Source organism: Sorex araneus, chromosome 4, assembly GCF_027595985.1.
Source record: "Sorex araneus isolate mSorAra2 chromosome 4, mSorAra2.pri, whole genome shotgun sequence".
Classification (NCBI taxonomy): domain Eukaryota; kingdom Metazoa; phylum Chordata; class Mammalia; order Eulipotyphla; family Soricidae; genus Sorex; species Sorex araneus.
The window spans coordinates 111,382,535-111,399,543 of NC_073305.1; the positions used below are offsets into that span (position 1 = coordinate 111,382,535).

The 17,009-nt window shown below is 39.4% G+C and overlaps 1 protein-coding gene across 4 annotated transcripts in view; it reads left to right on the forward strand.

The window, feature by feature from the left end:
• MRAP2 (melanocortin 2 receptor accessory protein 2) overlaps nt 1-14,702 on the forward strand; it is a 36,719-nt gene extending 22,017 nt beyond the window's left edge. For all 4 annotated transcript variants that reach the window (XM_055135399.1, XM_055135400.1, XM_055135398.1 and 1 more), the window contains 2 exons: nt 8,058-8,157; nt 13,168-14,702. In XM_055135399.1, the coding sequence (XP_054991374.1) occupies nt 8,058-8,157; nt 13,168-13,558 (491 nt within the window). In that variant the 3' untranslated portion in view covers nt 13,559-14,702. The remainder of the gene's footprint in view (nt 1-8,057; nt 8,158-13,167) is intronic.
• Nucleotides 14,703-17,009: the final 2,307 nt, after the last annotated feature.

Genomic DNA, 17,009 nt, shown 5'->3' on the forward strand with positions numbered 1-17,009 from the left:
TGTAGGCATGGGGAATTATGGTTAGAGTATGCCTCCACCTTTCCTACCTGCCTCTGGTGGATACACTTCAGCTGCCAGATGTGTGGGAGCCACTGAGCTAAGTGTCTCACAGAGGCCACATGGAAGGAGGGGAGCGCAGGACTCTCCCAACTATTTTTGTCTTCATCTTCTAGCCAATTGAGTGGCTAGCCTGTTCCTCATCATCTTTTGCAGGAGGGACCGGGCTTGGTTTATGGTTCCCTTGAACCCAGATCTCACTGTTTGCTGGCGGCACCTGTGGAGCTTCGGGCTGGGCAGTGAGAGAGTCACCAGCTATGACAGACTTGCTGCCCCATTCCTGCCTTCTGGTTCCCCCATCAGTGAGGCCGGCAAAGGTTTCACAGTTATTCAGTTCCTGCTTTAAGATTTTCTGCTTTTGTGGCTTAAAAAATTATTAACTGAACCATAAACCCTCATTCCTCCTGAATCAAATAATAACAAATGCTTATACTCATTTTTTATTGATATGTGCTCAGTCATTTTTTTTTTGTTTGTTTTGAGGCCACACTCATCAGTGCTCAGGGCTTTCTGCTAGGGGTCACTCCAGGAGGTGCTCTGGAAACCATATGAGGTGCCAGGGATCGAACCCAGGACAGCGAAGTGCAAGGCACAAGAAAGCACATGGGGGGCCGGAGCGATAGCACAGCGGGTAGGGTGTTTGCCTTGCACGCGGCCGACCCGGGTTCGATCCCCGGCATCCCATATGGTCCCCCAAGCACTGCCAGGAGCAATTCCTGAGTGCAAAGCCAGGAGTAACCCCTGAGCATCGCTAAAAAAGAAAAAAGAAAGCACATGGAATATATTAGAATACAATGTTATTTAGAATCTGATGAAAGACTATTGCTTCAGGATGTGAAATCCTTAAATTGCTTTAATTCTTTAATCTTTTTCCCAGGACAATCTTTAATAAGAAAACTATTTGTTAAGGAATTTTATGGAAAGAAAAATGACTGAGAAGATTATCATACACTTTCCTATAATATTAGTTTTTTCTTTCTTTTTGGGTTACACCCGGCGATGCACAGGGGTTATTCTTGGCTCATGCACTCAGGAATTACTCCTGGCAATGCTCAGGGGACCATATGGGATTCTGGGAATCGAACTCGTGTTGGCCATGTACAAGGCAAACACCCTCCCTGCTGTGCTATCACTCCAGCCCCATAATATTAGCTTTTGCAGCTTAACAACACAAAAATATTTTGGTGTTAGTTTGTCCTACATTTTCTTCTTATTTTAAGGATCAAAGAAGACAGGCCTGCTGCTATAATTTGGATGTTTTTATTTCCAGAGACTGTTATATATATTGAGTGGATTGCATTGTAAGAATAAGTATAGCTGAAAATTTTTCTCTAATTGTTGACAGAAGCATGACATAGAACAAATGTATATTACCTACTGTTCTATTAAAGAAGAATTCATTTTAACATTCACATCTAGAAGAAAACAAAATTGTTCTGATGTAATGTATCTGATTAAAGGGTCTTGATGTCAGGAGGCTGACAGTATGTGAGACACATAAAAAACAACAATAACAAAAATAACCCTCAAAAAGCTCAGGAGAAAGAAAATAAAAATATCCTGGGTTGAGGAGTTAATACAGTGGGTAAGGTGCTTGTCTGAAGCTGACCCTAGCTAGAATTCCAAGCACACCATGTGATCTTAGGCCCGGCAAGGAGTAATCCCTGAGCACAGAACCAGGAGCATCTTGAGAGTGACCTAAAACCCCTCATCCTCCCCAAAGAAAAGATTAAGTCAGTTATTTCACTCTGTACACTAGTACTTTTTAAAATTTTGGGTTTTTTTTGCTTTTTGGGTCACACCCAGCAATGCTCAGGGGTCACTCCTGGCTCTGCACTCAGGAATTACCCCTGGCGGTGCTCAGGGGACCATATGGGATGCTGGGAATCGAACCCGGGTTGGCCGAGTGCAAGGCAAATGCCCTACCCACTGTGCTATAACTCCAGCCCCCAAATTTTATGATTCTGACCTTTAGGTGTGTCTAGTTTTTTTGCTGAACAAAATTTACAGCTATTTAGATGCAGGCTTAGCATAGAATGATAAGGATGAGGCCACAACAGTTGTCTTCATTTGTTTTAGCTATGATGGATCATCCTCAATGACAATAACTCCATATTTAGTCATATCAAGTTTTTCTGTCTGATTAAATTATGTTCTGTTCTTCAGAAGGGCTTCTCCTCTGAGAACATCTCATTACTATCATTGCTTATTTTCCTTTAATGCTCATTGAATCTCATTGCCTATAGATGTGGACATATATCTAACATATACTTGGTAACAACAGAATGGAAACCAACTTCCCATCTCTTCCTCCACTTCCCCCCACTCCTCTTCTGTCTCCTGTCTCCTTTCTCCTCCCCTTTTCTTCCTTCCCTCTGCTCCATTCCTTTCCCCTTTCCTCTCCATCCCTCTTTCAGGCCCATCTTCCTTCCTTCCTTCCTTCCTTCCTTCCTTCCTTCCTTCCTTCCTTCCTTCCTTCCTTCCTTCCTTCCTTCCTTCCTTCCTTCCTTCCTTCCTTCCTTCCTTCCTTCCTTTTTTCCTTCTTCCCTTCTTTTCTATTTCTTTTTTCCTTTCTCATTCCTAAATTTTATGAGAGCCAGTTATATTTTAAACACAAAATTGTTGCCAAATGGTGACTAGCAAGGGAAAATATGGATGTGGAACATGAAGGTTAATATCTAGATAGAGTTGCCATGAAAGACCTTACTGAGAAGGAAAGGTTTGATTAGAGACGCAGAAGAAACAAGAGGTGAAACTATAAGATATGCTCCAGGGCAACAGTGCAATTATTGAACATTTAATGGAAAATTTAATGAAAATGAGGAGGCCAGAATGTTAAAAAATGTGTATAGGGCAGAATAGTAGGAAATAAAAGCCCAGTGATGAAGAAAGGGCATTAGGACCTTAGAGATCATGCTGAAACTTTGGATTTTTCTTGAGGTTACTGGGAAGATTTGGGGAAAGTATCAGTAGGACCTTTGTGCAGTAATGTAAGGAAAGGGATGGGAGTGGAAACAGGGAAAATTCAGGGGCAGTTGCAATAGTGAGGCAGGAGTAATGTTGGTTTAGTGGTGGGAAGTACATAAATTCTGGACACTTTTATTTTGGAAGATAGAGAAATAGGGTTTATCAATAGGTTGGTACAGAGCTAGAGGAAAATGCAATGCTAGTGATGTTTTGAAAATTTGTCACTGAGTAACTCACTGGACTAATTGCCATTCACTAAGTTGGGAAGGACTAGAGGACAAGCAGGAACATCAAAAGCTGATTTCTGGATTTGTTAAATTGAGATATAAAGGCGTCCAAAATATGTGCTGTGCAAGTGGGCGTTGAAGAGTTATTAGCATAGAAATGGTGCTTGACATCAAATATGATATCAAGACTGCATTGAAGAGTGTAGACTGAATACTGAAGAGTTCCAATGACTGAACCCTGGGAAACATGAGCATGAGAAGTCATGGGGTGTTGAAGAGAGCAGCAAAGGAGCTTAAAGAAAAGTGAGAAGAAAAGTGGGTGACATACCACTTTGAAATCAGGTAAGAAAGGATGTAAAGGTTGAGACAGTGGTCTCTATCAAACGATTCTTAGGTTAGGTGACTTGAGAACTGAGACTTGATCATTAGGTATATAATGCAGAAGTTATTGACAGTGATTTTTATAGTTTTGGTAAGGGGCCAGAGAGATAGTACAGAGGGTAGGGTGCCCGTATTGCACGCTGTCAATCCTGGCTTGCTGGCTTGATGCCCAGCACTGCCTATGCTCACCTAAGTACCATAAGGAGTGCTCTCTGAGCAGGGAGCCAGGAGTAAGCTCTGAGCCACATATGCCAGAAAAAGATCATACTGAAGTAGTGGTAGTAAATGGCTAATGAAGTTATTCATAGAAAAATGATAGGAAAGAAACTGAAGACAATATAAACATATTCTTCAAGACTTTGGCCATTAAACGGAAGAAGAGAAATGGGGCATTAATGAAGGTCTTTGTTGGGTTCTCAGGGTATTGTTAGAGAGGGAAACACAAGTCTTTTGAATTAGTGAGCAGTTGTTTTGTGTTGTAGCAGGTCACGATTGGCTGCATGTTGAGTGACTACAGGAACACTCTCTTACTTTAAGTCCTCAGGGGTGACCATCTGCAATACTTTTTCGTAAACCCATTTGCAAATAATTACAGACACACACTATGCTTACAAAATGAGTGAGCAAGAAGTTGAGTCTCAAACTCGAAAGCTCGAGATGGCTTGGAGTAAGATCTGCCATAAGAAGCAAAATAGAAACATATAGGAAATACTATTATTGATTTTTGTTTGTTTGTTTGTTTGTGGGTCACACCTGACCGTGTTTACTGTTTGCTCCTGGCTCTGCTCTCAGGGATCGTTCCTGGCAGGGCTCAGGGGACCATGTGGGATTCTGAGGATCAAACCCAGATTGTCTTTACCTGCTGTACTATTGCTCCAACATCTCACCATCAAATTCTTGACAGACATGCATACCACAAAGCTGATCCTAATACTTTTAAAGGCAGAAACAGGTTAGGGATAATGTCCTGTATCTATCTATCCTCTATCAGGCTTTGGTGTCCTCTGCTCTCTCCTTTAAATTAAATATTAGCCCTTGGAATTTATACAACCAAGAGGCAAAAACTCCACAGTTTATTCGTAGAAGGCAGAGGGGAGGGAGAGAGGGAGAGAATAGTTCCTTGAGCCCCACTCTGAAGTGGACAGAGTAATGCATGCAGAAGAAGCACGTACTTGTGAAGAGCTAGCAGCTGTCAGCATTCAGCTCTTTCGTTTCCTTCCATTTATAAAAGGTTCCGTTAAAGGGGAGCTATGTTATGTTATGACACATGCTATCCAGAATTACCCTGGACAATTTTTTGCTCAGTTTGGCTTCTACTGTAAAGATTTAACAGTATCTAATAATAAGTGGCTGCTCAGGTCTGTAGAGCCTTTTCGAAAGGTTTCTGCTGGCTTTCTTCACCAATTTGCTTCCTGGGAACTGCTCTGTGTAAATCTCTCTTGTTCCTTTTTCCCAGCAAAGAATGCTTTGACTTCTGAATTTTCCTGTGCCCTTTTTACTGCAATGCCCATACTTTGAAACTTGGCATTACATATAATGTCTCAAGAGAGTTTGAATATTTCTGGGATAAGATGGAGGCTCTGGTGTCCTCTGAAAGGGCCGCAGGGGTCGAGGTCGTGTGAAAGATGAGGGAGAGGAAAATAAGTGGAAGTAATTTGAGGCAGCAAAAGTGTGCTCAAAGGGAATGTAAATAAGCAGAGCGATTTGAAGCATTTTGTTTTGGAAAATGTTGATGCAATAACATTAAAAGGTATTTGGAAGTACAATTGAATCGTGGGGGTACTCGCAAATTCTAAACATGGTCCTTCTTCTTACTCTGATTGTCCAGCAGTAGCTTGTTTGAGGAGTGTACCGTTTGGGGCCCCATTATATTGTTGCTCTCTGAGCAGCTGCCTGTGATGCTGGCTGGTGGAAAGAGAAACCGGCTGGGCCCAGGCATCCCTCCTTTACCTCAGCCAGATGAATCAGAGAAGTGGAGGACTTACGGCATCCAAACACTATGTGTAGGGAAAGCTCCCCATACAAGAACTCCACCTAGTAAATGGATTGGGAAAATGCAAAGCAACACATATTGTTTCAGTTCTCAACTGAAGGCTGGGATGAAATGCTGGGATGCCATTTTAGAATTTGCTTTTGTTATTTAGGACGTTGATGAGCTACAGTGTGCTGACCTGTCTTTCATATATACTGTGGTGCTTTTCACTATGTGCCCCCAGAATTGAGATATTTTCATTATATACTTGTTATTCTTATATAGCATCTGTTTTTTGGATACTTGTCATTATGTATTTCTTAGGCTTCGTTTTGACTATTATTATAAGGTAATGTCTTTCGGTGGGACAAGTACCTCATGAAAGGTTTGTTAGTTTTGCATCCAGAGTGCTATGCTGGATATACATTGTTGAGTAACTGTTGTTAACTTCTAGGTAATAGTCTTGTGTAGAATATAAGTATGAAATATGCAGAGTAAATTGTTTGTCTGGTTTCTTCACGTTAGAAAAAGTACTACATATTCATAATTTAATTAGAATAATGCTTTGCATTTAAACACATTTATTTCACTTAAAAATTGCTAATCCTCATTGTATTCCCACAGAAATAAACTTTTTGGGATAGATAAGAAATGTAGCCTAATTAAAGTCTGTATCATTTCTTAGATTTGAGAGCCTATTGTGAATATGCCAGGTTCTGTAGAAAACACAATTTTACCCTGTCCCAAAGGCATTCACTCATGACTGTCACTCAAGTCAGAATCAAATGGAGAAATGGAGACAAGATGACCATGGGCAGCTGGAGGAGAGCACCCTGTTGGAGGCCTGGCACCTCATATGATCCTTTGAGTACTGCTAGAAGTGATCCCTGAGCACAGAGCCAGGAGTAAATCCTGAGCACTGCAGGTTGTGGCCCAACAAACATCCCTTCACCTACCCACCCCGAAATCATGAGGTTCCAAGGAGGGATAGAGTACGTCTGGGGAAATTAATCCAGGCTTTGAGACAATAGTGGTGTATGTAATGAGCTTTGAAAGACAGACAGATTTTCATTAGTTCTTGGTTGAGAAAAGTTGTTCCATCTAGCTAAAAATAAAGCATTAGAATTAGGAGGCTGTGTTTAGGAATTAAAGTAAATAGGGACATAAGTTTTCCTAGCCTATCTGGAAATATGAGTTTCATTATTTATTTATTTTATTTTGGAGGGAGCGTTGGGTGGTGCGGGGGAACCATGCACACGCCTCAGATTGAACCACAGTTAGCCACATACAAGGCAATTGCTTTAACTCCTGTCCTATCTCTCTAGCCATGAAAACATTGGTTTTAAAACAAGGGTAAATAGTGGAAAATGACAATGATTTAATAGTAGTAGGCACCTAATGTGGGTTACTCTACTCTTGGATACCATATCTTCTATAAAGTGCTGTGTGTATGGATTCATTTCTTAATCTGTTAAAGGTCAGTTTTATTTTTTTTTCAACCTAATTTCATTCAAGCTTTAGTCGTTTCTTCTTAATCACACCAGCAGTGCTCTGGCGGTGTTCGGGGGAGAGGGCAGTGCTGTGGGCTACTCCTGCTGTGCTCATGAGATGCAATTCAGGACCCCCCCCCTCAGAGCATGAATTCCAGCCCTTTGAACTGTATCCCCAGCCACTGACCTATTTTAGCTGAGCAATTTTTACTAACAGAGCAGTATTATCAAAGCTATGATAAGGCAGGTTACACAGTGACAGAAGACAAGGAGAGTGAGTGCTCGGAGGCCTTTTGTATGTTCGCTGCAAGAAATAATGAGCACCTGAGATATTCAGTGGGAACATAAGTGAAAATATAATCTTCTGATCCATAGACAGATGTGTTATGCATTGTGCCACTGGCCCACACAGTGAAAATATAAAACTGGGCTGGTTTGAATTAGAATATGTTTTAAACTTTTTATTGTAGTTTCTGTTAAAATATTTTGTTTTTCAACTTTAGTGGTATTTTTTTTTCTTTTTGGGTCACACCCGGTGACACACAGGGGTTACTCCTGGCTCTGCACTCAGGAATTACTCCTGGCGGTGCTCAGGGGGCCACATGGGATGCTGGGAATCGAACGTGGGTCGGCCGAGTGCAAGGCAAACGCCCTACTCGCTGTGCTATTGCTTCAGCCCCTTTAGTGGTATCTTGAGGTAATAACTGGTCTACATTCTTTCCTGGGATCCTTCACGGGGAGATAAAAACCAAAAGTAAGGCCATTCTGCCATAGGAGACAAAAACCTCAAAGTGACAATTACTTCACTCTTCCTCATTCCCTCCATCTCAGTGTTCCCAGTTGACTGATGGGTCAAGTGTATCTTCATCAAATTGTTTCACATACTAAGCAAACTCAGATTCCTTCAACGTTCAAGTTTTAAGCTGTGGTGAAGTATTAACCCCAGTATTAACTGTTTTGCAGATTCCATTGTGATTGGATTTTGGGTTGGTCTTGCAGTCTTTGTGATTTTCATGTTCTTTGTGCTGACCTTGCTGACCAAGACAGGAGCCCCTCACCAAGAGTAAGTTTGTACTATTCTAAATGTCTGTGCAGTGCGTGTGGGGAATGAAGAAGCAGAAATTGTAGAGCATGCGGGTCTGTGGTTGCTTTCAGTGGCTGGAGAAAGGGGGCAGGTCATGGATTTGCTGCCAGGAGAGAAGATGCCATCTACCGTCCTCCTGGCACTCTGTCTCTTGCTCTGCAACCCCTTTATAAGAGGGCCCCGGAGATGCCAGGTCCCCGGGAACCTGGATGTAGCCTTGATTTTTATAGCAGAATATCTTAAAGTAGGGTGCATTTTCTCCCTGCAATAAAGGATTTAGGGGATTACTTGGGCACATTAAAAAATCAGTAAAGTAGGAGGAACACTAGGTTTGTTTGTTTATTTATTTATTTATTTTTAATGCTTAAGAAGGGGCTGAAGAAATAGTATAGAAGGCAAGGCATTTATCTTGCATGCAGCTGACTTGAGTTTGATTTCCAGAAACACAAAATAGCCTACAAGGATTCCCTGGAGTGAACCCTGAGTTCAGAGCAAACAAACAAAAGTATTGAGGTGATACTGCAGTATGACATATTCATTAATCCAAGGTCAAGGTGCTTGCAACTCAAAGGCCAAAGAAGATGGGAAACTTGTTCCCCTTCTGCGTCAAATCTTACTCTTGGATTGGGGCTGGTTAGGAGTTTATAAAGGGTTAGTGAAGGAACTAAACAAAAGAAGAGAAGTCTGGTAAGGAAGAAAGGACCTACGCATGCAGCATCCTGTTGATGTGATTGGTTTGATGAAGTTATGAGGCATGTCAATTTTGGTAAAATGTAAGATGATGCACTTTGTGACATTGCCTTTCAGTGGTTCACTGAATGCCATAAACATAAGAGAACTATTCTTTGTTTTTTTCCTCTTGCCCATGATTGGTTCAGTTTAACAGTAAATGCATAGTTTAGAGAACCATTTCTTTTGTTTGTTCTTTTGGGGCCCTATATAAAAGCTTATTTATGGTTATGTACTCCCTTTAGGTGACTATAACTTGTCTTATAGTATAAAGTTTTATTTTGTTTGAAATTTATTTTATTTATTCCTTTTGATTCTTTATATACTACTTACAAATGAAATCATTCAGTGTCTCTCTTTCTGACATATTTCAGCTTGTGGTTTCATTTATTATTCTGAAAATGGGATTTAATCCATTTTAAAGAGGATTTAATCTTTTTGTGCATGGATTCATTAGTATCTTATATACTGCATCTTTTCTTTTAAATTTAAATTTTATTGAATCACCGTGAAAAACATTACAAAGCTTTCAGGTTTAAGTCTCAGTCATATAATGATCAGACCCTGATCCCTTCACCAGTGCACATGTTCCACCACCAAGAACCCCAATATACCCCCCTCCCACACCCACCCCGCCACCTGAGTGGCTAATGATCTTCACTTTATTCTCTCTGTATTTTGAATACATTCAATATTTCAAGAGAGAACTCACTATTATTATTTGGAATTTTCCCACAACAATCAAAGCTGCTGAAAAGGCATCATTTGATAATTTGTTTTCCATTGCTGAGAATGAAGATTATTTGAGCTTACTCGGCTGCGATAGCGGCCACGCGGTTTTGAATTTCTGATATTTTAGCTCAGTTCACAGTCTAGATGCATTTCTATAAGAAGCTGCTGGGTGCCAAAATGGGTTAGTAGACCTCCTGGATCATAGTCTTTAAGGCGCAGAGGGGCTGTTTCGTGCTTGGCTGCTCCGGATCTCATCTGGACCTGCATCTTTACCTAATCATTTGTCTATGGGTAGGTAGGCTGATTCCAACTGCATTAAATATGAAGGTGCACATACTCCTTTGAAGTATTGTCTTATATTCTTTAGGTAACTAAACAGAAGTGGAATAAATGAATCATGTGGTATTTCTATTTTAATTCCTTTGAAACATCTGCACTCTGCTTGCCATAATGATTCACAATTTGCATTCCTACAATCAGTATATAGGAGGGTTCTTTTCTTTCCACATTCCCTCTAATATTTGCTTTCTTGTCTTTTGAATAATATCAATTCTCATGGGTATGAAGTTATTGTTTTTGAATTTGCAATTCCACATCCTACTGGCTGTGCTCAGGGGACCACATGTGGTTCCAGGGATCAATCCAGGGTGGCTACATGCAAGGCAAGCACCCTCCCTGTTGTACTATCTCTCAGAGCCCCCAGGTCTATTTGATCAAGCTTAGAGTCACCAAGGGGTGGAAAGAAAAATCTTGACTATACGCTGTGCTGCTGCCTTCAAAATTCAACCTCTTGTGTTACTCTGATGGGAGAGGAGAATGAATGGAAATTTTACACCTGCCCCTTTCTTAAGCCAAATCCCCTTGTTTCACAGCACAGTGATCAGAATCCACCACACTTCGTCTTTCAGGATGGGGAAGAGTAATCTTCCATGCACTCTTGAAGGAGAAGGAAGAGAAGAAAATAAGATATTAGTGAAAACTAGTGAAGTATACTGCAGAGGGAGAGAGACTGCTATTAAGCTGACATCACTCTTCTTAAAAGCTGTTATGTTCAAGAAGCAGATTTAATGGAGATTATTTTTTCCCATTGAGTATTTGCTACCGTGTGTGGGAAAAACTGTGTTACTCAGATCCCTTATGGAAAATGAAGATAAAAGAATCATTACCCTTGTTTTCTCAACTAAGGAGCCATTTGCTATGTATAATGCCTTATAAAAGCACTATAGTTCCATTATCATAAATATGTCACAGGGAGAAAAAGAGAGTGGTGAGAAGAGCTTAGATCACAATTGTATATTGCATATTTAGAGTTCTAAAAATATTAGCAAGCCTCAACATAATATACTCCAAATACCCTTGTTTTTGTATTTATTCTAAGATATCCTTGCCCAGATGAGTAAGTTTTGCACTTAGGAGTGATTACAGGATTGCACTTTATCTTACAAAAATAGAAATTATGTTTGAATTTAAATATACCTAAATCTGGCACCACTTAAATGATGGGAACTTTGAAAATAAAATCTAATAGAAGGAAAATGACAGTGTTCAGGTTCTCTCTCTCTCTCTCTCTCTCTCTCTCTCTCTCTCTCTCTCTCGATGTGTGTGTTGGGGGGAGAGTTGAAGGTGAGGGAGGGTGCCAGGGATCAAACCCCATATAAGACATGTCTTTATTACTTGAACAGTATCCCTGACCCCGACTTATACATTATTCAAAGTTCACTGGAAGTGACTGCTAGAAATACCAAGCTGTTATGTACCCTTCCATGAAATGGGAACATTTAAGGATAATTATATACATGTTAAACTGCTATCATATCAGTAACATGAACCGCCAACCTAACAAATTCCTAAGGGAACAACCTAGGGAATTACAGATGTTTTTCCTCTATAAAACAGAGGAGGGAGGGTTCTGTTTTTCCAGAACCATGTTACCTAAAGGGATGGAAATTGAATGGTGGAAAAATTTATAAAATAAAGGTAATATTTTATAGCTTCATTAGGATGGTAGTTTCATCCATATATTAAAACACATTGATTCTTAGCTCTATTAATTTCAGTATGAAAATTTTATCCAATGATAAAATGAATAGAAACTAAATTGAAGCAAATCTAGGATCATAGCTTTTCTTACAATGGTTCTTCCATATATGTAAACAAAATTTCAAACTTTAAAAAAAGCTTCTTCCATTATCAGTCAACACAAGGAAACATGATTGAGGGTTACAAGAGCTCAACAAGTTGTCTTCTTACTCTAAAGGAAAAACTCAGACTTTTGAGAGAAATTCTTTGTCTGATACTACCCAAGTGATCACTGTCATAGAGAGCGGAAATAAAAGTCTTCAGCCAGCTATATTGAAAAGCTTCCAAATTTACTGAGCATGGAATTATAGGTGATTTTTGATAACTTGGAGGTCAGTATGTAAGACTAGATTTCCCACCATTTGTAAATTGAGTCCATACTCCACTGGCTACGAGCACTTAGTTATAAACTGTATCCTGATAAGAAGTAGAATTTATTTCTGAGATCACACACATAATAAACAGACCTAGTTTTTGTTATAGATTTGAAAACATCCTCAAAGATGACATTTTTCTTTAACATGTAGTCAGTGGCACGTATCAATCAATAGCTCACATTTGAATATTTTAAATTACACAAATTGCAACCCTGGAGTCAATGCATGGAGAAAGTTCTCATGCAACATGCGTGAGTGACTATCTGTCAGTCTAGAAAGGATAGAGACTGAAGTATCAGATTGGATAACAGGTTATTATTTATTCATGTTCATTCACTTGTGGGATGATCTGAGTCATTTCATTCATTCACTGATTTATTACCACTGAATTACTATTTTGTTTCATGTTAAATGATAAAATTAGGATGCAGAGTTTGATTCCAACTCCTCTCATTACCTGGTTGTGTGACTCAAGTGGGAAAAACAATTGCCCCTTACCCGGGCTTTAGCATTTGTGAGATGGCTATAACAATTCTTGCTCTTAGTGATGGCATTGATCAATTTTGAGAATACGGTGGAATAAAGGGATATAATTCTGTTTTGACAGATGTGAAACTTGAGCCCCCAGTCAGATAATATTGTTGTTCAGGCAGTCCTGCTGTAGATCAGTGATTCTAAACTTGAGCATGAGCAAGGATGCTTGAGGTGTTTATGAAACTAAAGGTTGTAGGCCCCTGTCTTTGGTGATTTGCAAGCTGCATGTTTTAGGAAGCAATTCAAATGATTCTAATGCAGATATTCAAGAAAACACCTTAGAAACACTGGGATTTGATATAGATAATGGGAATTCCTCAGAATGACTAAGGGGCTTGCATTTTTACTTTTATTTATGTATACTCAGAAACCATATTCCTCTGTTCTGGTGTTTATCTGTCTGCTATGATCAGGGTCTTGCACTCAAAAGTGCTCAGTGGAAATATGCCAGCCTGTCCTACATGCCGAAAGCCATGATTGTGCAGGGGAAGGAGTTTGAAGATAAGCAGGGTTTAACTTTTCCACTTTTTCCCCCTAGCAATGCAGAGTCTTCTGAGAAGAGATTCCGGATGAACAGCTTTGTGTCAGACTTCGGAAAACCACTGGAGCCAGATAAGTTGTTTTCTCGCCAGGGTACTGAGGAGTCCAGGTCTCTCTTTCACTGCTACATCAATGAAGTGGAACACTTGGATAGGGCCAAGACTGGTCACCAGACCACATCCCTTGACACCAGTGTGCAGCTCCAGGAAGCCATTGGAAGCATTGGGAGAGCAGAAGAGGAACTGAACAGGCTCATGAAGTTTGACATCCCCAACTTCGTGAACACAGACCAAAACTCCTTTGGGGAGGATGATCTTCTGATTTCAGAACCACCTATAGTTCTAGAAAATAAGCCAGTTGTCCAGACTTCACACAAAGATCTGGTTTAAGAAATAGGATCTCTAAAGTATCATGCTAGTAACTAGCAAGGAATCTCCATTTTCTAAAATTGTGTGTGCATCTGTGTGGGAATAAGAAACAGAAAGACCTACATAGATGGGTAAAGAGATTAACCAATTTCCCTTACCCAAAATGTTGTTTATGAAGCTGAGTTTATGGCTTTAAACACATTTGGGGCTTTTTTCAAGGTAGTGTGTTTATACTGTCTCATTGTCCTTGTTAAAAAGGTGGCCACTTAGTGTTCTTAAACGACGGTCACTGCATGGTGTTATAATCTGGCTCTGACACCACCTTTAGCAAGCTCCTTGGTGTCTTTGGGCTGCTACATCTATAACTGTAGAATGAGGAATCTAAAGTCTACCATCCACCATCCATCCTAGCTCCAATATTTTGTGAATTTATGACTTAGTATCCTGACAGGGCTGGGGCATGAATAAAGCTATGAACTAGGCACAGCCTTATAGCTCCTCTTACAGAACTCCTAAATGGCCATACCTTCCCCTCTACCCATAACAGCTCAGCCTTCACTAAGGGCCCAAGTAGCTACCAGAATGTCAGGAGAGTCATTTGTCATGGTGGTCAGTTTTTCTGTTACCTGAATATCTCTTCTGAGGACCCCCACCCATTTATGTCCAAATCTGGGGACAGCCCTGCCTGTTGCCCTAGAATGAGTCCTGATCCATGATAGATAGTATAACACTTCTCAGGAAGAGCTAAGAAAGTTGTCAGCTGACCTGGAAAAATACCTTCAGTGTATCTCTATGTTGGCATATTTGTGTATGATCAAATTGTTGTGCTATTGACTACCAAACAAAAAATTGCTTTTTGGCAATCTGTCTATGTGGTAGATATGTAAGCAATGGTCACCTTGTTGTGTAGTTTTTACCTGAGCTATGTAATGAGTTGTAGAGACTCCACTAGTAGATATTTGTGAACAGGGGATGGTAGTGGACAGAAACAAACTTACGAATGAATTAAACTGGCACATTCTAATTGGGCAGAACGTGATTGTGGTTGTGTACACACAGGAGGTTGCATGCATGGCCACCTGATAATTTCTGGGTGGCATTTTCATTGTGAACTTTTTCACCACATGTTTTGCTTAAGCTAAAAAAATAAATGCCTTTGATTGCACAGAAATTTTCTATGGTCCTTTATTTTCATACATCTATCTTTCCCCCTTCCAACACTCCAGCAGCTTTTTCCTTTTCACCTTTAAAAAATATATTCTGTTTCTACCAAAAACTCTTTTCCCATCATGTCATGAGTAAAATAATACTCTTTTAAGACTCTAATACTATTGGAAAACTGGATAGCCACATGAAATATTAAAATTAATCCCCTATCTCTCACCATATACAAAAGTAAATTCAAGTACAAGAGTAATTTGAAAAGGTTAACTTTCAAAAGTAATTTCAAAAATTTTGAAAGAAATTCATTAGACCTAAATTCATAAAATGCACCAAGGAAAACAGGCATAATCCTCCATAATATTGACTTCTAAGGTGTTTTTGATTATTAGATTCCGCTGGCAAATGTAAGCAAAAATGGACAAATGGAACTCCATTAAACTAAAAATGTGTATGAACAGTGAGAGAAACAATCACTAAAATTAAAAGATATCTTACCAAATGGGAGAAACTACTCATATGCCAAACACTTAATAAAGAGCCAGTATTCAGGATACATAAAGCACTCATAAAACTCACTGAGAAGGGAAAAGAACTTTCAAAAAATGGGAAGAGTTGCTGAACACACTTCTCAAAGTCGTAAAGATGACAAATGGGCAAGACAAAAAGGTGTTTGTCATTACTGATTGTCAGGGAAATAAAAATTAATGACATATCACCTCATAACAGTGAGAAAAAACCTGAGAGATAGCACAGAATCTTACATGTGGCTGACCTTAATTCAATGCCACCATATCTCAATGTTCTCTGAGCCTTGCCAGATGCAGCTCTAGAGATTCCTGCGCACCCCTGGGTATGGTTTTGGAAGTCTCCACATGCTGCTAGGGTGACCCTGGGTAATCCCTGGTACTACTGGCTCTGAGAAGCACCATATTTGGGGGCTCCAGCATTGAAATACTGGCTAGATTGGCTGAGAGTTGCAGGGAGGAGCCTCTGATCCTCATAACCAGTTGGGAAACCCATAAGTAAACTTAAAAAAAATTTAAAGTGCTGAAACAACCATTGCTGGCAGGGATGTGGTGAAAAAAGGCATACTTATTTATTGTTGGTGGATTGGCATCTAGTTTCATCTCTAAAGAAGTCTAGAGGCTTCTTTAAAAAATTAAAAATAGAACTACCCAGCAATTTCACTCTTCAGCAGTCTATTTCAAAGAACACAAACTATTCATTTGAAAAGATATGTAAGCTAATATTCATTGCTGTACTATTTACAATAGCCAAGATCTGGAAATCATTCAAATAAGAGATAAGAGATACGTGGGTGACAAAGTTATAGACAGTGGAATATTGTACAGTTATAAAATCATGCATGTTGCTACAACTGGGATGGACCTGGAAGATGTCATGCTATGTGAAGTAAGTCAGAAGAAGAAAAACAAATACTGGATGATATCATTTATATATGATATATAAAGAAACAAAGAAAAGGGAGGGAAAATTGTTGGGGGGTGAAGAAGGGGTGTTTAGGAATGGTGTGAAACAGGATAACCTAAGGACAGTGGTGGTGGGGCTTTGGTACTTTGGTGGAGGTGGCAGAGGCATGATATCTCAGTATACCAAGAACATAAACATTGGCACCACTAAAACCATACTATTTAAATAATTTTTAAAAGACTAATTCTAAAATAGAATAAAAAATAAAATACGTAGTGTCACTAAATCTAAAGCAATTTTACAAATAAATACTCTTTAATGGGTACATTCATGGAAAAAAGCAAGATAATAAAAATGTTGATTTTATTCAAGTCTATTATTTAATTCACTTAACCAAATATTATAATTTTTAATATTGAACCTATTTAAGTGTTATTTATTTTTTGTATCACACTCAGTGATGCTTGGGACTTACTCCCAGCTCTGTGTTCAAGGAACCATATGTTGTGCTGAGGATTGAACTGGGGACGGCAAGTGTGGAAGGCAAGTGCCTTAAACCTTTTACTATCTCTCCAATTGTGTCTTATATTATTTAGAAGTAGATTTATTAATCAAAAGATTGAAGAGTACCTAGAAGTTGGAGAAATATCCATTAATTATGCCCTCATTTTCATGAGCTAAATATCATGAATAAAGAAAAGTTTGCGACTTTATCCCTCTTGTAAGCTAACAAGGTGGCCCACACTGATTCTGAATCTAAGACAAAGAATTTCATTATAGCACAGGAGTAGGGCGTACTTTATGTGAGGTTGGTTCCTGAATTCATTTCCTTTTGCTATTAAAGTGGCCTAAAGCAATACAAATTTATTCTCCTTTA